At 49.4% G+C, this 17,922-nt stretch overlaps 1 protein-coding gene across 1 annotated transcript in view; it reads right to left on the bottom strand.

The window, feature by feature from the left end:
* LOC119382397 (protein dachsous) overlaps nucleotides 1–17,922 on the bottom strand; it is a 466,009-nt gene that overhangs the window by 55,017 nt on the left and 393,070 nt on the right. The window contains exon 24 of the mRNA XM_049412138.1: nucleotides 3,085–3,362. Coding sequence (XP_049268095.1) covers nucleotides 3,085–3,362 — 278 coding nt within the window. The remainder of the gene's footprint in view (nucleotides 1–3,084; nucleotides 3,363–17,922) is intronic.

The raw sequence follows: 17,922 nt of genomic DNA, 5'->3' as shown, positions 1-17,922 counted from the left end.
CGATTGTGACATTGTGTAGTATCGCATATGGTAGATTATAGTGTTCTGGACAATGAACATGTGGTGTGTAGAACTAATGATAGTGGTGTTGTATGAACTATGTGCGGTGAAGTAAATTGTGAGTGAAAGTGCGTGACAAAGTGGGGAAGTGAAGGTGTGCATAAGTCAAGCAAGGAAAGAGGAGCACAAGCTATAAGACACTATCACGAGAGCAGAGGGCCATAACCCTGAAGAGGAGGACCAAAGCAGTTTTTTAAGAAAAAACTCTTAAAAGGGGGCCCAATGTCATGAGTAAGGGGCACGGGGCGCGTGCCGGACAGCACAAGGCGTCGATGGTGTGCGGGGAATGGAAAAGTACCCGATGGTGTGCACCCCCTGCCACGTCGACGCAAGCCATTGGCCGGAGAAAGGCGCGTGCCACGCGACCTGAGCTGAGGTGTGGGACCACAGAGGAAGAGTTGGGCATTGTTCGGTGGAGTTGTCGAGGAGCAAGGTGGTGCAAGCCAGCGTCGCACCCGCGACGAGAGCAGCAGGGCTGAGTTCTGGAGGCAGCGTGGTGCATGCCCCGGCAGGGTGGCCGTCGACCTCGGTGTCTACCGAGCGAGGCGTCCTGGGCTTGCGGCAGCCTCAGCACGCAGTTCTCGTGGCACCTGCAGCACTACCACAGCTCGGCAAGACGACGGCGACCCACCGACAATCACCGGAGAGCCACGTCGACAGTTCGACCCGGTGGCACCAAGGGGAGGCCAGGAGTTAGGCCTAACTGGACGAGACAGATGTTCTCGACGAAGGGCCGGAGGACCGGCGACGAGGAAGACTAGCGACGCGGCGGATCGACGACGACGAACCCAAGACGTCGACAGCTGCGGCGACGACGAGGCCGGGCGTCGATCTTCGCACCGAATCAAGGCGACGGGCAACACGAACCGTAAGAACGTTCGATTCGCGTAGCGAGACTGAGGCGCCATAGTGGCCAGACTTTGGAGTCCGGAGTAGTTAAGCATAGCTTGTAGGCTTTGCGATTTGTTAGTGATTGCGCGCTATAGCGTCACCTTTTCATATGCTACTTCCGATTGTAAATTTGTAGTGTGTTAACTTTTTGTTTGCAGGGTTGTGTGATAAAAGTGTGTTTGTCGTGACGCCACGGTCTCCGGCCTCGCTCTCTCTCCCAACTCCATCACACATTGCAAGTGCTCCCGAGATACGTGACATATTGCTAAAGTCCAGCACACTTGTGCAAAGTATTCCCGTTATGTCAGTATTTCAACTAAATGTAGTATTCTTATTATATCACCATTTCAGCTAAAATCATTGTTTGGGCCTGAAATTTTATGGCGGATATAAATATGAGCTTCATTAAATTGTTATTCCGGGTTGTGGGTTATTCTGGGCAATGACGGTGCACTGATTAAAATTTCTGAACATTGAGTAATGGCAGAAGTAACGTTCATTACTTTTTTTCGGTAACAGTAACATTAACACGTTACTTTTTTTTGTAGGTAACGTAGGGCGTTAACGCATTCCCTTTTTTGTTAGCGTAACAAGTAACGTATTTAGTTTTTTTATTTTGGTAATGTCTACAACACCGGTGGTTCATGACTGGCTGGTGGCCTGTCACAGCCCCGTATGCATAATACTTGCCTAGTTCAAAGAATCTGAATCCGGGAGATTTCTGAATTGGCAGTCCCGAACAGCCCCATAAGCGTAACCATTGGTGAATCGGCGATTCAGTATTATAATGGCTTAGAGTGCCAAACAAGCAATGTAGGTAAGGTTTCCCAACTAGTTGAATCTCTGTGATACGAATCACAAGGGGGAGCAAAATATTCATATTGCCTGAAATTTCGTGTAATCAAAAAACTAGGAATATCTGCATTCAAACCAAGATATACGCACACAACATTTATTTCTGTCCAAAAAACTCGCTTATGTCTTCCGCGAAAGCACGCTTTGTCAAAGCTTCACTCGAGGCCAAGTGAAAACTAAGTGCTAAAGTCCGTTCCACCATAGTCATAAGTGAAGATCAACAGGAACGCCGAAATGCTTCGGGCCTTTTTTCGACTTTATTGCCTTTAATCTACCACTGCATTAGCTGCGTACCTTCGGAGCTCGTAGTCACTGTCAATGATTGCGTCGATAGTGACCGCGGTTTCGTGCGCGGTGGGTAGGAAAAAGGTAGTTCTGTTTCCAATCCGCGTGCACTGGCCGTGCACATGCCTTAAAAACTACGTCGTTTGTTGCTATCTGTGATTGCATCTGTCGCGGTTTTGTTCGCAGTGTTTGCAGAAAGCAGCGTTGTTTTGACTAGGTGAGAGTTGGACGCGCATGCACTTTCGGAGTTCCGTCAGTTTCGTCGTCGCCATACATGATCGTGTCAAGAGCAGCCACGGTTTTGTCCGCATTGGTTGTGGCAAACGATAACCACAGTTTGTGTGCACTGGCCGCGCGCGTACTTACAAAGCTTCTAGCATGCTGTTCTTGGCCATCACTCGACTGTTTCGGTACTTAAGTTTGCATCACCCGCTGCAACGTGGAAAAGTGTATGGAACATCCGGATTTTGGTCCATTGGACACAGTGGAATTCGGCTGGGGAATTTCACGTATTCGTATCAGTTGGTTTCGTATCACCAAAATTCTACTGCATGTTTTCATCAACGCCTCCTAAATTGGTTTACATAATGCTATATGCAATGGGTTTGCAAAAAGCCTGGATCGGATTGGGTTGGATTTTTGTTAATGTGGCCAGATCATGCACAGAAATTTTCATTTCAGGGAGATTTTCCCGTCACGTGTATAAACATAAGAAATGGTTGAAATCCAGTACCAGGTATGCATGTGATGTCACGCTCACTGTTGCCAGTGTGATCTGCGGTTGATGCGGGATTTTCAATAAGTGTTGCTTTTTCTATTTATTTTTGGATTAGTTACTGGCTTGCTTTATCCCTGCAAGCAGTCTAAGAGTATAACAAGGGACATGCTTTCTTCTAAGAGCATTTGTTTTCGTTTGTAAAACGACTGTAAAACACCAGAATTGGGTGAAAAGAGAAGCTACATTGCCCTACAAGAGGTAGACAGCAAACTCACGTTGTAAAATGGCTGCAAGAAGCGAGGTGCGTGGTCGTTGGTGTCCAGCACACGGATGGTCACCAGGGTCTCGGCGACGTGTGCCGTGTCGGAGACATGCAGCCGCAGCTGATACTCGCGCTGCTGCTCGTAGTCTAGCGCTTCGGCCAGTAGCAGGCGACCCGAGAAGTGGTCCACCACAAAGGTGCCACGTGGCTCAGCCAAAGAGTAGCGCAGCACTGGGTGCGTGTCCACATCGTTGGCTGTGATGGTGGTCACCGTGGAGCCCACTCGAGCATCTGCAATGTCATTAAAAGGTCCTGAAACACTTTTTTCAATAATCATCCAATAATCCCATCATTTATTTCCTCACGAGCAAAAATTTTTTTAATCTGCCCAGAACAAGCGGAGATCTGTTGCACGCTTGAAGCTACACAATGGGGGAGGACAATGGGGCAAGGAGTCAGTTTTCATCATAAACTTGAGCGTGAGTCATGAAATGCTTTAACTCACTTTTGTTGTCCTCTGAGACTTTTAAGGGAATACTCTTGTTCCCACAGGAACACTAAAAACTGTGCTGATTACTAATATACTGATAAAATATGCACCAAAAATTCCACATAGCCTGCCGGCACAAGCACTGTAGGGGCAGCATATCAGTGTCATTTGCAATGTTGTGATAAGCTGCTTCGCACCAATGCATTTTAGTTATATCTTTGACTTGGCTGCTTGCTGCACTCTTCAAAAAGTTCAACAGTAGGAACTGAGTGACTTCGATACCACACAACTGGCAGCCCAGCAAGAACTGCGCCACAGCGACCACTAATGACGTACGGAACGATTCGGCATTCGATCTAACGTGCAGTGCTGCATGCTCCTGCACGTGACAATTGAAGATACATGGGACGAATGAGCTAGCAGTGCATAAGCTCTGCCAACATCCAAGACTGTATCCTCATCAATAACAACAAAACAATCTTTGAAACACCTTGCTTCAATTCACAAGAACATAGTCAGTAAAACTATGCCTTCATGAGAAACAAACATGTCATACATCACAAACACAACAAACAAATCACCTCACAATTAAGCTCCAAGTAGATGAATATATAGCTGGAATTTTGTCAGTTTTCGGCTGGAATTCGGCCATATTATCCAGCTGGATGTTCACCCACATTGAGATGAATTACAGTGCTACAGCTATATTATCGAATCAGAAGTCTTTCCATGCGGAAAGATTTCTGGATCAATATTTCAGCTTGAAATGGAACTTTCATCTGGGCTGTGAGCGGTAGGCCTAGTTTTGTCATACAGCGCTAAGTGTGGAAAGATTTGTACTTTTATGCAATGAGTCAGCATACGCATTGAGATTTCTTGACGATATGAAGAGCAGATCTAGAAGCCAATTGGGTGAGACAACCGGTGTCGCTCTTTACCCTAGCATACCAATTTCTGATCTCATAAGTGTCTTGGAAACAGCACCGCCTTGGAAATTATTTCACATCAAAAACAAGCACGAAGCCTGCGCATATGTCTGGGGGTTCCACAGGCAACATCAAGTTCCCTGATATTAGCAGAGGCACGAGAACCCAACTTTAATGTGATTCAAAATGTGGAGACCTGTCAGCACCTCTTCCGCCTAGTCACGCAACACCCTTCGCATCCACTCATATCACAAATTGAGAACCGTCCCGGAACGCAAATACACCGTGTGTACCAACAGCACATTTCACGGTTTCCTGCGTCGACGCATTGGCCACCGGACTTAAACTACCCGCCCTGTTTGCTAGAGCTACCAACTATTGAAACGTTAATAGAAGGACTTTGCAGTAAACATAATGTACCAGCCGTTGCCGCACTGCAGTTGGCTACACATCACCTATTTGACAGGTACCAAGGCTGTACTCATGTGTACACTGATGGCTCCGTCAACAAAGAGACTGTGACATCAGCATTCATCATTCCGGAGTTACATGAAGAATACGCATGTCGGCTGGGTCATCTTTCCTCTTCAACAATATCGGAGCTTGCAGCCATTTTGCTAGCCATCAGCTTTATTAAACTGTCAACGACGCTCAGAAGGTGGGTCGTAATCACGGATTCCCTGGTGGCTCTTGCGTGCGTGGAAAATGCCACTTCAGAAAAAATAGATATACGTATAGTATACGCAATCTTAAAAGAGCTTTCAGAAGCTACGAAGTCAGGTCATCACGTGGCATTTCAGTGGGTTACCAGTCACTGCGGAATCAAGGGAAATGAAATGGCATATGAGTTGGCAAAAGCCGCTCATCATTACATACAAACTCGCCTCATTCCTATATCCCAATGCGACATACACTGAATTTTACAAAGAGCAAGACATGAATTATGCTTATCCACCTGGTTCTCAGACAGCACAAAGGAATCGGTCTTGTACCCTAACCTTGAGTGCCAATTAGACCCCCAGCTCCCAAGACGTATCGACACACTCATTCATCGCCTAAGACTCGGAACTGCTTACACAAAGCAATTCTTATTTCGGATTCAGCGTGCATCATCGTCAACATGTTCGTGCGGCCACGATGATGAGGATGTTCATCATCTGTTGCTTGACTGTCCCACGCATGACACACATAGACAGCGACTCAAGCAGGAGCTCCACACGTTGGACTCTGAGCGAACGTCGGCGAAAATACTAGGCCCATGGCCGTCTAGGATAAACCGCAAGGCAATGTTTTTTTGAAGACACCAATATTTGTGATGGTTACTGAGCAGACTATATTGAAAGACTGCACTGCGATATGTGTGCTCTGTTGAGCTTTTTAACTTGTAGGACTGTATATATGTATATATTATTTTTGTTTCATATTTTTTTGTCCTAACAACTATGTGGAAAGGGGTAGCCGTCACCAAGCAATGGTGACAACAACTCCTTCACTTATTTCAATAAAAAGAAAATTGCAGCTAATCTTTTCCACTCTGCCCTGAGCAGCAATAATGGAAAATGCGTTGGCAGCCAAGGTGATCAAAGCAGCAAAGAGCCATTTGGTGGCACCAGCAGTGTTGCGACACCAGTTTCCTATGCTGCCAATTGGCTGTGGATATACAACCGTTCGATTGTCGGCCCAGATGAAAGCTTCAGCAGAAACCATGTAGCACAGATACATCTCACATAAACTAAAGTTCCTTTGAAACCTCCATGTTCCTCAAGCCCAAAGCACCTGTAGCATGCCCATGTGAGTGGGGTATTAGAGCCAGTGAATGATTGGTACTTTAGTTTGCCAGTAAGTTAATTATTTCAAATGAATCTTTGATTACTGTTTGTGTCACATATAAGGGTCATTCCACGCCAAACGTCCCAGACATTGCGCTCGACCCTCTCCAATTGTATTGTAAAAAATTGTGGACGTTCATATCAGTGCACTATTTGCCCTCGGAAAGTATTTTTCGGAAAAAAAATTTTTCTTGTCTGTTACAGTGATTTGAGTTTTGCCGTAGTGGGCGAAATATAGGTTGCGAAAAAATACTCTAAAAAATACAATACTTTACGGAACACCTTAAATATCTGCTGTTTACTTGAAAAGGAGTGGCACTATCTTATTATCACCCATTGACGACCACTACTTTGTCTCACGATGTGCTTTGTGGTGAAGCAATGCTGCAATTCTGCGCCCATTTTGATTATTTTTTAAAAATTCTACGAATATTACAGACAACATAGGACTATATCACATGGCTGGATAGTTGGCAGTAAGCGTGTCAAAAAAGTATTGAAGTCGATGACCGAGTAGTTTCGAAGTGGAAGGGGCGCAAACATTGAAAAATGTGTGAAATGCTCCACGTTCAGGCACATGTAGAGTGGTGATGCAGTCCAAGTAAAAATGCACGCTTGGTCTCGTTGGGAAGAGTAAACAAAGGAGATTTATTTGTGAAGGTTTCATCAGAGTGTTTTTTGTTTTTGGCGAGAAACAAAAATTTATGTCGAGCGTTTGCGGCGTGCCTGGGCGCGGGCCCGTAAGTCCTCTTCACTGCGCCGCCACTGTTCCTTGGGGCAACGGAAGTGTGCAGCGCCCACGCGGGTGGCACGATCGTGTGCTGCTGTGAGTTTTCACGTTGCTGAAAACTTGCAAACGGTGCATATGGCTGGCAGAATGTTTCGGAAGGGCACTAAAGGCTGCCGGTTAGTAGTCGGAGCAGAGCACGATTTCACTGCCACGTCACTGCATGCACACGTACGACAGGCGCAGAGCTTGGGTTGTGTTTTCGATCTCTGCGGAGGTTGCAGTTCTTACTTCCGTTGCCGACGTATGGTCTTCGCCACTTGAAATGCCTGTGTTGCTGAGTAGGTGGTGAGCCCGGCGTTAAGTGTGGTCAGTGATGATGGCACGAAAAGGTGAAACGTGCGCGTACCTTTGAGGGAGATTGTAGACTCAAACCTAGCTGAGAGCTCAACTTTCTGCCACGCTGCATGCGATGCTTTCATCTTAGTAATCGCCTTGCGATTACTAAGCGAAGGCGATACACATTTAAAAGGATGAAGCCGCCTTAAAGACGGCTTCGTCCTTTTGTATATTTATCGCTTTCGGTTTCCGTTGTACAGGCTCTCTGTCTAAAATATGACACGATAGCAATATACTCACCATTCGCAATGTTTATCTTACGCGCTGCCAAGGGATGCGGCCGAAAGACGAACCTTCAAGTGCCGCGTGCTCGCTCGGCAACGCGATCACCGGAGCAAAGTTCACCTCTGCCGAAGATCCGAGCGTAAGAATACGTAGCACCATTCGGCTCCGAGGCACGAATGGCGCGAGTCATATTCAAGCGAGCTGCCCATAAAAAAGAATTATAAGTGTATTCCCGGTGCCTGTTAGCCGCTTTTATTATATAATAATATATTTTAAAAGAACCATCACTCGTTCTCCCTGAAACTTTGTCGGCGGCACTGCGGAAAGCCGAAGAATGCGTGTCGAAACGTGAAAACTCACAGCAGCACACGATCGTGCCACCCGCGTGGGCGCTGCAGACTTCCGTTGCACTAGGGAACAGTGGTGGCGCAGTGAAGCGGACTTACGGGCCCGCGCCCAGGCATGCCGCGAATGCTCAACATAAATTTTTGTTTCTCGCCAAAAACAAAAAACACTCCGACGAAACTTTCACAAATAAATCTCCTTTGTTTACTCTTCCCAACGAGACCAAGCGTGCATTTTTACTTGGACTGCATCACCACTCTACATGTGCCTGAACGTGGAGCATTTCACACATTTTTCAATGTTGGCGCCCCTTCCACTTCGAAACTATTCGGTCATCGACTTCAATACTTTTTTGACACGCCTACTGCCAACTGTCCAGCCATGTGATATAGTCCTATTTTGTCTGTAATATTCGTAGAATTTTAAAAAAATAATCAAAATGGGCGCAGAATGCAGCATTGCTTCACCACAAAGCACATCGTGAGACAAAGTAGTGGTCGTCAATGGGTGATAATAAGATAGTGCCACTCCTTTTCAAGTAAACAGCAGATATTTAAGGCGTTCCGTAAAGTATTGTATTTTTTAGAGTATTTTTTCGCAACCTATGTTTCACCCACTACGGCAAAATTCAAATCACTGTAACAGACAAGAAAATTTTTTTTCCAAAAAATACTTTCCGCGGGCAAATAGTGCACTGATATGAACGTCCACAATATTTTACAATACAATTGGAGAGGGTCGAGCGCAATGTCTGGGACGTTTGGCGTGGAATGACCCATAAGTAAAACCTTGTTACAATGAAGTTGTTTTATTTCAATTATCACTTTTGTCGTGTCATGGTCCCAGCCCAAGTGTGCGCATTTTAAACTGAATCACTAGAAGCCCATGGGAGATGGGCTTCTAGTTTGGATTTTGGACTTTGAAGCAACCGAGCAGCAAGCTAAACAATAAGAGCATGGTGCACACACACCAGTTGGCAGCCTTCCTGCTCCTTTTTCTCAAATACAACGTGGAGATATTGGACTCAAACTTTAACATGAGCTGCCACTATGTTCATGATTATCAAAAAACTGAAACACAACGACACTTTGTCTTCATCGAATGGGAAGTTTATCCTCCTGCTTTTCTTCTGTGATCGAGTTTTGCTGGCCTTTTTATCACTTCTGGATATGCCTCGATGCAGATTTAAAAGTAATCACATTAAAAAGCTTGGTCTAAACGAAGTTGCTAAAGGAAGTCAGCAAGGTTTGGATATTTTCACGTTTTCAACCCATAGAAACCTTTCCTGGTCGACATGCAGCTGCAGAGCTCTCTTTGTTTGCGCTACACGCTGTCACAGGCCTCGAGCACACCAAGAAGTGCAACAGAACTTTCATAATAAAAACGGCCCATCAACCTTTGCACTGTCACAGCGACGTGATTGATCGAAGCCATTTTGGCAAAGCTTGTGGAGCATCAACATGTAGTCTTTTGGAGCAGTCCGACATCTGTCTCTAACATGGAGACAATGTTTGAAAAAATAGGACACCTGAACGCAGGTTTATTAATAACTAACTTACAGGTTTTTGCAATTGCTTGTGCCCACCCCTCAGTTTTTTTCAGTCTAGTGACCATCGGTCATCCCACATTCACCCGCCACATGTTTCATATTTGTAATTAAATGAAACTTTCTCCATTGCTTTAGTTACTGCAAGGAAGCACAACATCGTAGAAAAGAGCATGAAAAACTGAGACAAGGAAAGGACCACACGTACACAGCGCAAACTGTTAATAGAGTTTTACTGAAACACACACAGATGCACGCACACACACATACATAATCGTGCAAAGAAACATGTGGTCAAAACCTAAACAGCAAAATACAGTAAAAGCTCGTTAATTCAAACTCGAAGGGGACAATAAAATTGTTCGAATTAAGCAGAGTTTGAATTAGCCGGCGGGTGCTAGAATGAACGACATCGTGCCACACCGTGCGGAGAGAACCCAGAGAAGCCACCCCTGGACTCATTCCCGCAAATTAGGCGATACTACACATTTATGGCACGTAATTTTGTAAATTAAGTTCATGCTCAAACAGCGAACAGAATTTATTGATGCAGTCAGTGATACGCCACAAAAAAGCAGCGACTTGCATTCACATGAGCAGTGAGTGAGCCTTATGCCAAAATATACGAAGCTATTTGTGCTCCAAAACACGTTCATTTACATGGCACAGTTAACGCAATCGAAATTTAAGGTCTTTCTTTCCTAGTTTATTTACAGAACAATATTGAAATTGTCCAAGGGGACACGGCTAAAGGCAAATATTGCCTGACTGGGCCGTGCCACCCATACAGCAGTGGCAGCAGACAGATGACATTTACAACCATAAAATCATACATGGAAATCAATCACTACACATGTTTTACACAGATGAAAGTAATAAGTAATTTGGGTGATCATTCTGGGACGATTTCTGCGAGGAGGGACGAAAGCCAGAGGGCTCCCAGTTGTTCAAATCAACCGTTGTAGATACCGACGCGTTCGAATTATCGGGAGCTTTCCCCCATAGAAATACATAGGGCTGTGCCGGGACCAGGGCGTCAGTTCGAATTAGCAGTAAGTTCGAATTAACCAAGTTTGAATTAACGAGCTTTTACTGTACAAGGTTTCATTTAGTGATGAGCGCTCAGGAATTCTAATTCAGTGGCATGCAACATGATATACGGCCTAGTGATGCATGCCTCACCAGATCTGTTAATAAGGAATGCTTCTTCAATTTCTCGTGCAACTTTTTTTTTTAATCTTGACAGCACCCTAGCTTCTAACAGCAAAGGCGTGCAGCCGCGCTCGCTACAATGCAATGAAGAATTTAAACAAGGTGTTCCCCTGAATGAAACCTTATGATCTAATAATCTGTTATTTAAACAACGGCCTGTCTGCCCGACGTAACACTTCCCACAAGATAACGGTACACCACTCCCCTGACGCATTCAACTAATCTTTTTTATGGTGCTTGATAGCACAACCATCATTTCCTTTGTCCCCCTTATCCACTGCTGCACCAATCCGGCCAAGCTTGTCTTCAGCTTTATTCATTAACCGATGGGATGCCTTGACCCCTCGCTTCCACCTAGGACGCCCGCTCAGGGAACAACCACTGGTTGAGACTTTCAAACTGTCATGCAAAACTTTCGCCCATGCGATGAGGACAAGACCTTTTAAGCAACGCTTTCAAGCAGGACATTGCAACACCATTCTCGACTACTTCTCAATGTCCCGAACAAAGTCAATAATAGACTTGGTGCTGCGGGGGGCGTACATCCCGCATACATAACTTCCACCAAAAATTATATTTAGATCCAGGAACTGCATACATCCGTTGTTGGGACCTTCACAAGTAAACTTGTGGTAGCCTCGATGCTCACCGGAGCCGAAGACTACCGCGGGTTCAGGCTTAGCGAGCCACAGGGCCGCGTCTACCGTTGCCTGCTACGTTTAGCGTCCCGCTCCACGCGCGCTCAGCTAGCAAAGGCGTTGAGCGCCGCGCAGCATAAACACAGTGTTCGAGATAACATACACACAAACACTTTATTTGCCTTCTGCGGCACCCCAACACACACAGTACATGTCCGCTCCCGGGCACGGGGAAGCAAAAGGGCTTCCCGACGCGGACGATACACCAAGGGGTTCCGCGAAGCACGTCGCAGCTCGCAATGGCGAGCTTTGACACGCCGCTCGGGAAAAGGTCCCTCGCGGCTATGCTGCGCACTCTCGCGATGACCACTGGGCCTGGTCGCGAGAGTTAGGGCAATCTCCGTACGCGTGGGCCTCCGGCAAGTGCGACTCGGCGTGGTACGACCGCGCACGAGCACTAGGCACCGCTCTCTGGCTTAGCGTACGAACCGGAGCTAACACTGAGGTAAACACGCCTGCAAGGATGCCGAGGCACCCAGGCAGGCTACAGCCCAGCGATTCCCAAAGGGGACGTTGGACCCGAAAGAAATGCGTGCTTACCCAGCGGCGTCCGAGGAGAGAGAGAGTTCGTCCCAGCGCGCACGCGCGTCCGTCGCGCTGAATCTCGCGGCTCCGAGACCGCGTGCAGCGCCATCACGAGAGCCGGCGCGTAGCGCAAGATGGCGCCACTTGCCGTCGCGGGAGAACGGGAAAGGGAAGGGATTCACGGAATGGCGAAATGCCCGCTCAGTGGCTTCGGGCGCGCCTCGGATCCCCACAAACTTCAGACTAGACCCCATTTCCTTGAACACATTCAAAACATTTACCCTAGTGCCCACACAGCTAAGATCTTCCACAAAAACCAGGTAATCATCTATGTACCTGAAAGCTTTCACCACAACAGATTCCAAAGCGCATTCTAAGCCATGGACAATTGTGCTCAGAAAAATCTCACATAAAACAGGTAGGTGCTTCCCCTAGAATTGCTGCTGAATTGATGCCACAGTCCTGTGCAACTATAGAAGGCAGTGGCCATGTCAACGCCGGATGCACACAAGCCAATGAGCTCTACATGAGCCGGAGCCTACCGTACAGCTGAGAGCCTCAGTCACCCAACTATAAGTAACCACCAGAAAAAAACCTTGCACATATAAACTTCAAATTCTTTTTCTATGAAAGGCCACAAAAAAGGATGCCTTGCCGCATGCTCGGCACAAATCAGGAGATTTTTGCTGAAATGTAGCAGGTCTCACCTCTTGGCACAATGTGGTGCAATTGGTGGAGCTCTCACACCACTGCACATGAAGTGAACTATTGTGAACTCAAGAAGGAGAATTTTCTCTGAGGGGCTCATTTATATGTTAGGCACAACCAAATGAATCAAACAGGCCCAGGGAAGTTGTTGTCTTTCACTGTGTGGAGATAGGTTTGCAAGACGCTTACCCTACGAGGCGACCGTGAAGGGACGCGACGTTCTCCACTGCCGCAGCGAACAAAGACGCTACGGAAGGTTCGTCGACTCCGGCACGGCGCAGAAAAGGCACTCGAGGCAGGATGTCAACAAACACGGGTTTATTAACCCAAGATGCAGCACAGTACGACAGTCACGGGCTTGCAGGCCGTAAGGGGAACTCCGCAAGACCGATCGAGTACGCTTGCCAGCGGCGCTACGACTATCTCACAAAGGGCAGCGGTCGAGCACACGAACGAGAAGCCGCCTGCTAGAGCAGCGCGTCAACCTCTCATGCTAGCCTGGGAGCATCTCCCGCGGGCAAGCCCGCGCCAGACAGAAGCGAGCTCAAGGGGGAAGGGGGTTGTCACTGGCGGCCAACGAAGACAGGCGTTGTGCAGTGACGTAAACTAGCTGGGTGGCGTGAGCATGTCGAGGCATGCCCGCGCGCCGGGAAGCCGACGCATGGCTCACACCAGACAAAGAGGCCTGGCGCTGCCGCCATGGTCGCCATACTGCCGATTAACGGCGGTTCCCGGCGCTCGAGCCGCGTGGGGCCAGCACACGCGCTAGCTGGAGACGACTGGGCGACGCAGGAGTGGACAGAAATGCCCCCGGCATTGCCGGTTTGCCAAAAAGGGGTGCCTGCCTGACAGTGCTGCCCAACAAAAGGGGGTGCTTGCCAGGGTATGGCTTGGACAACACGTCAAAGGGTATTTTTGGCTAAGAGGGCCTTCTACAACTTCCAGACGTGTGCCGCCGCACCTTAGCGGTTATCTTCATTCACTGTCAAGGTATGGAATAAAGTCCAGCTACCTGTTAGTGGGAGAAAGGTTGCTTAAGTGCGTTTCCACAGGTTCTACCGGTGGCGTGACTTGGGGCCAGCCTTACGGTTTTCCTGTGGTTGTATGACCGCCTCCCCCCCTCCCAAGTCGCTGCTGCGGGCAACGAAAGGGTTTGAGGGCGGCTGCATGAGCCCGGGGGTCTTGCCCGCACGAGACTGCACGCATTGTCACACGAGGAGTGAAGAGCGTCATGTTTATGCCTGGCCAGGTAGCAGAGCGGCACAACTTTTGGAAAGTCTTACGGCCACTCGTACGTCCGGCCAACCGCGAGTCGTGGAATTAGCCGAGGGTGGCTTTCCTTAGACTGCGGGGTACCCCCACCTTAAAAGACTCCTGGGGAGCTTCCTCTGGTGGGATGTGGAGCGCAGGAGAACTCCGCCGGCGACAAACAGATGCGAATCCAACGTGCCCGCAGCAATACCAGACTGCGTAAACGGCACACGGCGCCGACAGCAATACCAGACTGTCAATACGCGCCCGCTCCTTGGGAGCACAGCTCTTGGAGCCCAAAACGGATCGCAGTGCTGTGCCTTTGGTATCTCTTCTCTGCTTAACAGGATACCGGCTGAAGTGACGTGCTCACCCGAGGCGATCGACTCAAAAGTCAATTCGCCGTCGGGGTTCGCTCCTTTAGACCCATTGGAGCCAGAGGCCCCGGAGTCTACTCGATGCGATTGCTCTCGGGAGTGGCGAACACAAGTGTCACACCGAAACGGGGGCACGCGGCAAGGCGTGAGCCACGACGTTTGAACTCCCTTTCCGGTAGCGCATAGGAAAGTTGTATCGCTGCATAGTCAACGCCCAGCGCGCGAGGCGGCCCGAGGGCTTGCGCAAGCGCTTAAGCCAGACGAGCGCCATGGGGTTCGTTTCCTCCACCAATGGCACTCCATTGACATAGCAGACAAGCTTCCGGCGAGCGAAATCTCGTGTGGCGTGCCGTGCCAGCGCCTCCTCTATTTTTCTGTGCCTGCCGCGTGAGCGGCGTGGCGCCCGCCGAGCCCTCTCCCATTACTCTCTCGATTTCGCCCCCTAGACACCGCTTGGAGCGCTGCCTTATTACCCTCTTGCAGACGACGCTCTACGCCGCTCGCGCGCCGGCCTTTGGCGCTTTTTCTGTCGTCTGCTAAAAAGAAGCGCGAACGTCGTTCGGAGTTGTTGCCATCACATTAAGAGAACTAGTATTCATGTGTAAATAAAAATAAAGGTGAAATAAATTGTCAGTATGACTCTTACCGAAGTGATAATTCGTGTGCCAGTCACCTTGCAGACGACAAGTTTTAACCCGTCGTCTGGTCGCAGAGGCAGTTGTAGGTCCGTCAGTTTGCTTCGGAGGTGATGTCCTCCTGCCTTTTCATCGGTCGCTATGCACTGCTGTTGCGTTCCGTTCTGCACTTCTAGCCAACGAAAGAAAGAAGCAGGAGTGTCCTTTCACGAGATACCGGCAAACACGGAGCTACGTGCAAAGTACAGCTTCGTTCGTTTCCTCGGGGAGCATTATTAGGAGCGGCGAGACAAGCAGCACGTCATCAACAAGCGCGTCCGCAGCAGTGAACTTGGCGCAGCACCTACTGCATGAACTCTGCACTTCGACGAAGCCGTTTCTGCCTACGACAGATGTAGCAGCAGTTTCACTCGTCGCAGGATACGCGTCGTGAGCGAGAAAAGTGACTGCGAGCGCTGCGTGTCGGTGGTCTTAAAGGCAAAAGGGAGCAGCACTAGTGCTACGGACTGCTTGATTTCCCACCAGGACAGAGGTGGCTTGTGCTACCCCACTCCGGAGCTCGTGCGCGTTCTCCATGCTCTGAAGAGATTTGTGGACGCGATGCTTTTGGACCGCGTATCTCTCCATAAGCCTCTGGAGACGTGTGTAATGAAGAGTGTAGATGTAATTGTTCGTTTACCAGTACTGCTGTGTGACCGTACGTTGCGACCAAAGCCAACGGCGCAAATGAATAGAACTGGTGTGCAGAAAGTTTATGAAGCCGCTGTTCACAAATCATGCTGTCGACTTCACCGACAAAAAATCTGTGGCCAGGCTTTATCAAAAGAAGCCGTTGTCATGGAAGTTTTTGAAGCTTTGATGCTTGCATGATGCGCTCACCTTCTCTGTGGACTGACGCAAATAAGCGGTTTCAGCTAGTTCACCCGGTTGTTTCGTTACTTGTTCTGACATGGTTTGTTTTTACATTCGTCCTTTGTATATATAAAATTGCTGTCTCGTTTTATCACTTCCACCTGTGAATTTCATTTATATTTTGATCGGTATATCGATCTCGTCGTTCAGAGTACTTTCCTTCGAGCGCTTACCGTTAGGACGCTCTTTTTCGTGATGGGCTATCATAAACAAATAGGCGAATTCGGAAGTACCGAATACGAGTGAAAGAAATCTCATAAAATTAGAAAATGCGAGCGGCTGCGCAGCATTCAACCATAGCAATCAAGCAAAGAGAGAACGTGAGAGAGGGTAATAACCTGACGCCACCACGCGGTCACTCGGAGAAACAGACCGCCAATCGTAGAGCAATGGGAACTGGCGCAACGCAACAGGCACAGAAAAATAGAGGAGGCGCTGGCCGTGCTTAAAGGCAGCGGTAGACACTACGAGGGTTGCAAATGGTTGTAGGGCGCCGAAAGGGACGACCCTGTAGCCACCGCTTGGGAAGTCATTCACGATACCCGTGCGCGCGAGAAAGACGCGACCGAGAATCACGGGCAGCGAAAAACCAGGGAGATGCACAAAGCGCTGTCGGCGCGCGCGATTCTCCCAGCGCACAACCAACCGCGAAGCGCCGCACGAAACAGCGGTGCTGCTCGCGAGATGGAAGGCAATGTTTTGCCTGGAGCCGTGCCGCAGTTGTGTGCAGCGCTAATTGCTCCGAGGCAGGCGCCGCCGTTGTAGGGTCGTGCGCCTGTTTTCCGCCATGCACGCCATACCCAAAGGGGCCAATAAACGGCACAGAGAAGAAGGGTTTCCGCACCGACGGATGCATGAAGCCTCATGCGACAGGCAAACGAATCGACAACGGGGCACGGTGGCTCACATTTGCCGAAAGCGTCGCCAAGGCGCGCATGAGGAAAATGATCGTCGGCAAACGCGGCGACGGAGTCGCCTATGCGAGCTGGCTCGCGGACGACACTGTCAACCCTTTACGCTCGTGACAACGACGGGCCAGCGAGCGTGTGAACGCCAGCACCATGTGGCCTAGGAAGGGACGTTCCGGTGCAGCGGTTTGGTCACTCAGCTGCGCTGCTAACAAAGGAAGGCCAGCGAGCGGAGACGACGCATTGGAGGGGCCCACCCGAAAGCACGCACTCCGCGTGTCTCGAACAACTGAGAAAAACCGAAACTGGCTAGGCTAGGACTGTAGTCCACATTCGAGCGGTCATCACCAAAGGAGGCCCCAAGACGGGATCTCTCCCGGTGGCCGAAAGCCGAGGGCCGCTAAGGCGAGCTTACCTCGTGCTGCCGGCGTCGTCCGCATCGAACGAGATCAAGTCCGTCGCCACGGGATCGAGCAGGAACGAGCGCCTCGAGAGGGACTGCTCCGCTGCCATGCCGAAACCAAGTTGGGCGCCAGTTATGTGGAGATAGGTTTGCAAGACGCTTACCCTACGAGGCGACCGTGAAGGGACGCGACGTTCTCCACTGCCGCAGCGAACAAAGACGCTGCGGCCGGGTTCGTCGACTCCGGCACGGCGCCGAAAAGGCACTCGAGGCAGGATGTCAACAAACACGGGTTTATTAACCCAAGATGCAGCACAGTACGACAGTCACGGGCTTGCAGGCCATAAGGGGAACTCCGCAAGACCGATCGAGTACGCTTGCCAGCGGCGCTACGACTATCACACAAAGGGCAGCGGTCGAGCACACGAACGAGAAGCCGCCTGCTAGAGCAGCGCGTCAACCTCTCGTGCTAGCCTGGGAGCATCTCCCGCGGGCAAGCCCGCGCCAGACAGAAGCGAGCTCAAGGGGGAAGGGGGTTGTCACTGGCGGCCAATGAAGACAGGCGTTGTGCAGTGACGTAAACTAGCTGGGTGGCGTGAGCATGTGAGCATGTCGAGGCATGCCCGGACGCGTGCCCGCGCGCCGGGAAGCCGACGCATGGCTCGCACCAGACAAAGAGGCCTGGCGCTGCCGCCATGGTCGCCATACTGCCGATTAACGGCGGTTCCCGGCGCT

Source organism: Rhipicephalus sanguineus, chromosome 2 (genome assembly GCF_013339695.2).
Source record: "Rhipicephalus sanguineus isolate Rsan-2018 chromosome 2, BIME_Rsan_1.4, whole genome shotgun sequence".
NCBI classification, from domain to species: domain Eukaryota; kingdom Metazoa; phylum Arthropoda; class Arachnida; order Ixodida; family Ixodidae; genus Rhipicephalus; species Rhipicephalus sanguineus.
Note: the sequence above shows the minus strand (reverse complement) of the source record. Positions and strands in the feature narration are given on the sequence as shown.